Genomic DNA, 6406 nt, shown 5'->3' on the forward strand with positions numbered 1-6406 from the left:
TAATTCTTCATCTCGCTGCAACTTGATATCTGCCCTGTAAGTTTCTCTTGCCAGGGTCACTAATGGACATGAAATTACCTGATATCTTTGCAATATCTGGCAAACCTTACCAATCCCTCTTTTTGAAAATGAAATGGTTTAATGATTAAAAAGGTACAAATTAAGGGTAAACTTTTAAGAGTTAATATCATTATAGATACTACAGCTATGACTAAGGTCATAATAAGTGCCTCATTGAGTGCACTTAATTTTTCTGTAACAATCTAAGAGAGGTACAGTTACTCCTACTTATGATGGACTCGTCTTAGGTCACGGGACTCAGAAGTGGCGTTGCTGGAATTCAAACCCAGGCAGGCGGGCTCAAAGCCCACCCTACCTAACCACCCATGATACCTCTACCTGATACACACATAATGAACTTGAGACACTAAGAAACAGGATAAACAAAAATAAATGTGTAAGTTTCACCGAGACTTGCTTTGGTGACAATCAAAATATTTAGGGGCACCTGGGTGGCTCAGTCACTTAAGCCTCTGACTCGATTTCAGCTCAGGTCATGATCTCATCAGGGTCGTGGGATCGAGCCCCATATCGGGCTCCACGCTCAGTAGGGAGTCTGCTTGAGATTCTCTCTCACCCTCTGTCCCTACCCTCACTCACTCTCTAAAATAAATAAAATCTTAAAATAAAGTTAAAATACTGAAAACAAACAAGCTTGTTGGAAGGGGCTGCAGACTGATAATATCCATTTAGACAATCCCTACTTGAAGGGTCAGTCCTGGAGAATATCTGGGAAAGATTAAGAGAGGAGCTGAAGGGATACCCTCATGGGAATGCATGCACACAGAAACAAGTACCATACACCCCTGATGGGCATTATGAAACCACCAGAGGGGCAAGACGAACTAGTACTGACTGTCAAAACTACCAAACTTCTGTAAGACAGCTCGTTCACTTTAAAGTAGAGTGTCTAACAAGTTATCATTTGTTTTACTAATAGGCAAAAATCTCACCTCCGAACAACAGTGGAAGCGACAAAGTAATTGTTCTGTACAGGCTCTAACTTCAATCAACCAGGAAGAAATTTAAATGATAGGACTGTTTGGAGGCTGTAACCATGTTACCACAACATTTATGAAAGCCTGGGCAGAGTCTAACGTGTCCCCACAATGTACAGGGCAGGGTTCTAAGGGTCTGCAGGAAAGACAGGCACAATTTCATGACAAGAGACTCTAGAAAGGGGCTTGGGGAGATCTCAAAAACCCCTGACATTAATTGCAAATGATTCTGATGCATAAGAAATGATAAGGGACCTAAAACTAAGTGCTATCGAGGATTCTTTCTGATAAAGATTTTATAATGACATTTATTTTTATTTATATTTTATTTTTTTAAAGACTTATTTATTTTAGAGACAGAGCTGGGGGAGAGGCAGGAGAGGGAGAGAGACAGAATCTTGAAGCAGACTCCCCATTGAGTGTGGAGCCCAATACAGGGCTTGATCACAGGACCCTGAGATCATGACCTGAGCCCAAAATCAAGAGTTGGACACTCAACAGAGCCATCCAGATGCCCCTAAAAATGACATTTATAAGTACTGGTTAAATCCAAGATGGGACAAATTGTACAAATTCTCTCCTTTGGCTTCCATCACACCTTCCTGGTCAATGACATAGGCTGTTTTTCAGATGACTTTGCGGCCTTTACCTTCTACCTCCCCTGAGTTGTTTCCTAAGGCTCTGTCCCCATACTTGCTCTCTTTTCACTCTGTGTTTCCTGGAAAGTGCCATTCCTGTTCATACTTTGTATGCTCATAACTCTCAAATCTACTTTTCAAGCCAAGACCATTTGCATTGGCTCTAAACCAATGCATCTCCAAGACCAGTTGAGATGATGCAATCTGGATCTTCCCCTCTGACTGCGAGAGCTCATCGGACATAGAATGCATTGCCTTAAGATGCCATTAACGCCCCCTTAATTCAAAGTGATCAGATACAGACTAACTACAAGCACATTCTACAAGACGAACACCTGCTTCCAATGTGGACTGATGACCTTGCCTTCAAAGTCCCTTCCAACCCTAAGGGCTAAGAAATGGAAACTAAGATTAGAATTTGAATTAGCAACTATTTTATCTTTCTCATAAGATATATCAGTAAATGATACATAAGGCATTGTTACAGTGATAAATTTCATTTGATTAAAGAAAGTATATTCCTGAACTATTCCCAAACAGTCTATCCCATTATAATTATTTAAGTCATTTTCATTTCAGAAATCTTAGGAAGAATAAAGTGGTGCCCAGACAAATATACTTTGTTTTCTGTTCAAATGATCCCTGATCGCTCATCTCTCAACGTGAGCTCCTGAGGGCAGGCTCCCGGTCTTCCACCTTGTCCATGACTACATCTCGGTGTCTAGAACTATGGGGCAGGCATTCCACGAACACACGATTGATACATCCATAAGTCAATGAGTGGTAGAGAAAATCCACTGATACGAATACTGGGAATAAAATATCTTTCTGAGGCCAAGTGGCAGACACTTAATATTTCTGAAAAGATAATGAACTGCCTACTTATTAATTCAGCAAGGTAAAAGTTAAATGAACAGGTTCAAGGATAACTTTTATGTCTTCTGTCACTCAGCTTAATGCTTTCCCAGAACCACAAATTCGCCTGAATAACGAAACCAAGATGAATGAGCCACACTGACAGAGATCTTCCCTAGACAATGTTTCTAGGGGCTGTCTAGTTTCTCCCAACATGCAGGAAGGTGCTCGCTTTATTTACTCCTCTTACCAGAAAAAAGCAGAAGAAGCAGACAGTTACATACTGTTTAAGGGAAAACAGTTACATGATTACAGTTTAGGGAGCCAATGCTAGGACTCTAAGGTCATGCTCTCCTGCCATTTTGTTCTTACCTTCACAGGAACAGCCTTGTCTTATCAAACCCACCATCAGAGAGGTGCACTGGTGACATCTGGTAGGGGTAGTGAAAGATTTGACAAAAAACTGATGGGTCTTGCGCTGCAAAACCAAGGGATAAAAAACATACACCAATTATTAAAAACATCAATCATTTAAAGGATTTTTGCACTGTGAATCCATGGACCCTATGCGAACTACTAGGATGTTTTCTAAAGAGAAGTGCAATGAATTATTTTCATTTCTCACATCTTTCTGTAATTTATGCTCTTTGCATATTTTTATGAGGCAATATAGAGCTAAGTAACGCTAAAAATAATATAAGAAGTTACACAGTAATTACTTGCTCTCAAATGCCAAAGTTATAAACTCTAGCTTTTATTTTTGCTCATAGATTTTGATTCAGGATTTTTACAAATCCTTCAAATTATTCTTCAGCAAAGAGTTAAGTGAAATGTTACATATTTATACCTTTATAAATACAGAAATTTAATATGCTTTTACACCTTCTTAGGAAGAACAAACAGTAACTGAAAATTCCTGTCCCCACTATAAATCAAATATTTCATTCTCTGGACCAAGAACAAAGAATATGCTTAATGAATCTCTCTTCTCCTATGGAAGCAGGTGGTATTACCCCTCAGGAGACAAACATACACACATATTATTCTAGCGACAGATGACAGCTTGAAACTTCTTGTAGCAAACCCGGTGAAGCTAAGTCTGGTCTGTCCTATCTGGTGGTAAGTCCATAAAGATCGCAGCTCTCCAGAACATCCTCTCCGCTCCAAATTAACTCTTAGAATGTTTTAGTAATAAATGACTTGTAATAACCGTTCTTCCACTCCACTGTGTGAGCCTAGGAACGAACTACTTAACGTCTCTGTGTCTTACTTCCCTCAATCTATAAAATCAGCTCAATAACAATATCTATTTCATGGGGAGATTAAATGAACATGTGAACATAAACAAAGCCTTTCGAACCGTGCTGGTGTAGAGTAAGCATTCAGAACGTAGTTACTGACTTTTGAAAGCAAATTTGGCCAATTATTTATTTTGTATGTGTGACTGATTTAAACTAGTAAGAACTCTATTCTATTCCAATCACGTGTGCACTCTGATGACATGCTGTTTTATGAAGTAGTATTTATTTTAGTTGAGACCGACTTATATTAAAAAACTGAAAGAATTACTCACGGGCACCTGGGCGGCTCAGTCAGTTAAGCATCTGACTCTTGATTTCGGCTCAGCTCGTGATCTCAGGGTTGTGAGACTGAGCCCCACGTCAGGCTCTGCACTCAGCATGGAGTCTGCTTGAGAATCTCTCCCTTTGCCCCTCCCCCCACTCACTCTCTCTCTAAAATAAATAAATAATATCTTTAAAAAAACAAAAACAAAAACCCTAAAGGGTCAGGGCACCTGGGTGGCTCTGTCTATTAAGTGTCTGCCTTTTGTTCTGGTCATGATCCCAGGGTCCTGGGATCAAGCCCCATGCCAGGCTCTCTGCTCAGCGGGGAGCCTGCTTCTCCCTCTGCCCTTCCCCCTGCTTGTGCTCGCTCTTTCTCTTCTCTTTAAATCTTAAGATTTAAATAAATAAAATCTTACAAAAACAACAACAACAAACTAAAGGGACTATTCAAAGCTTTAAAATTTAAGTTAAAAATAAATTCTGTTCTTCTCAATTGGGACATGTGATTTACACACCACAAAAGCTTCGAAGCACCACCAGGGTCTAACTCTACCGCGTCTAGCACACAGACCACCCTCAGACTAACTGTAAAATTGCTCCCGTGTGGCCTGAGCCCCGACCAACGAGAGGACACGGTAGTAGTGGTCCACATGAATCATCTCAGTTAACACAGACAACACCCCTGTAAAGACAGGCACTATTTCCTCATGCAGACAAAGGAGATGAGACTCAGTTACTCATGGATATACAGTTCACGGTAGAATTAAAATTCAAGCCCACATCTGTCTAATTTTCCCATCTCTCAAAGTCTGATCACTTAAAAACATGCAGAATATGTAGAAAAACGACACAAGACATGGTTGAGACTAGGCACCTCCTAGTGATAAAAATACAAGTCCCTAATTTGTTCTTAGCCTATAAAATCCTGCTCAGTAGGTCTCTTGTAATCCAAGTTTTATTCTTATTTTTTTGCTCTTTGAGGAACTCTCCATAGTAAATTTTTTAGCGTTTTTTTTTTTCAATTGTTCAAAATTATGGGAAAAGATGCAAAGTTGGTTTACTGATTCATTCTGGACGCTTTTATCACAACAAGCAAACTGATCGACTGCTTAAGAGAGATGACTTCCTTCTTTCTTCTAAAGGTTAACAGGTCTGGAATATCAGTAATAATAACCGTGGCCACAACAAATGTTAACAGTAATTCTTGACACTACCCAAGAAATTGCTGACAAAACATATTAAATACCTCCCCCCGCCCCCCCGCCCGAGATCTACTCCGGGTGTCGTAATTTTAACGGAGTATGCTGGGAAAGAAAAATGCTTCCGCAGAGCATTAGTTAACTGACCTGCCATCCAACTGGTAGGTGCTGATTAAACTGTGGGAGGGGGTGGGAAGTACCACTAAACAGTAAGGCGTGCACGTTTCACTCATCTCAACTAAGGACAGTGTAAAATAGAACATAATTAAAGGTCATGATTCTGAGGACACTGACCTCTAGGCAATACACCGTAGGATTCTGGATTTCTTTCTTTTTGGTGAAGGAGAGAGGAACAGTAAAAGATAAATGAATCCACTCCTAGGGTCCAGATTACTTGGCTTCTGACCTTTCTAAGATCCCCTCTCTGCCTCCTGGTATTTGATTTCTAATACTTCCCCCCATAGGGTGGTTTGAAGAGGAGAAAAAGGAGGAGGAAAAAAGTCTAGGAAAAGGGGCATTAAACCTAAAGCATGGACCCAAATTAGAGTGTTACACTATGTGACATTATGTGTTACATTATGTGACAATTTGGAGTAAACTATAAACTCGACATTTAAAGAGGTGGACAGAAGGAAGGGCTCTTCTCTATTCTAATTTTGTCTGTGTTGTGGACTTCAAGCTATCACTGGAGAAGGTAAAAGGTCTTTAACAGAAGCTGTGAGAACACAGTAGAACCAATGACGACCCCTGGTAAGAGCTTAAAACCCCACTGTGGATAATGAGAATTTTACCACTGATAAAGGACAAGAAGTCTTTACCTCACACAAACCCCATTAAGGAGGGCACCCGATGTGATGAGCAACTGACTAATTACTGAACTCTACATTTGAAGCTAATGATGTACACTTCACGTTCGCTAATTGAATTTAAATTAAAGAAGGAAAAAAATAAATTTTTAAAAAGGTTTTTTTCTTTCCTTTTATTTTTGTCAGTCTTTTTTTTTAAATTTTTTTATTATAATAATTTTTTTATTATGTTAGTCACCATACAGTACATCCCCGGATTCCGATGTAAAGTTCGATGATTCATTA

At 39.6% G+C, this 6406-nt stretch overlaps 1 protein-coding gene across 10 annotated transcripts in view; it reads right to left on the reverse strand.

Moving 5' to 3' along the window:
• CDC42BPA (CDC42 binding protein kinase alpha) overlaps window positions 1-6406 on the reverse strand; it is a 314468-nt gene that overhangs the window by 31411 nt on the left and 276651 nt on the right. For all 10 annotated transcript variants that reach the window (XM_002925755.4, XM_034666613.1, XM_002925754.4 and 7 more), the window contains one exon: window positions 2924-3029. In XM_002925755.4, the coding sequence (XP_002925801.1) occupies window positions 2924-3029 (106 nt within the window). The remainder of the gene's footprint in view (window positions 1-2923; window positions 3030-6406) is intronic.

This window comes from Ailuropoda melanoleuca, chromosome 8, assembly GCF_002007445.2.
Source record: "Ailuropoda melanoleuca isolate Jingjing chromosome 8, ASM200744v2, whole genome shotgun sequence".
NCBI classification, from domain to species: Eukaryota; Metazoa; Chordata; class Mammalia; order Carnivora; family Ursidae; genus Ailuropoda; species Ailuropoda melanoleuca.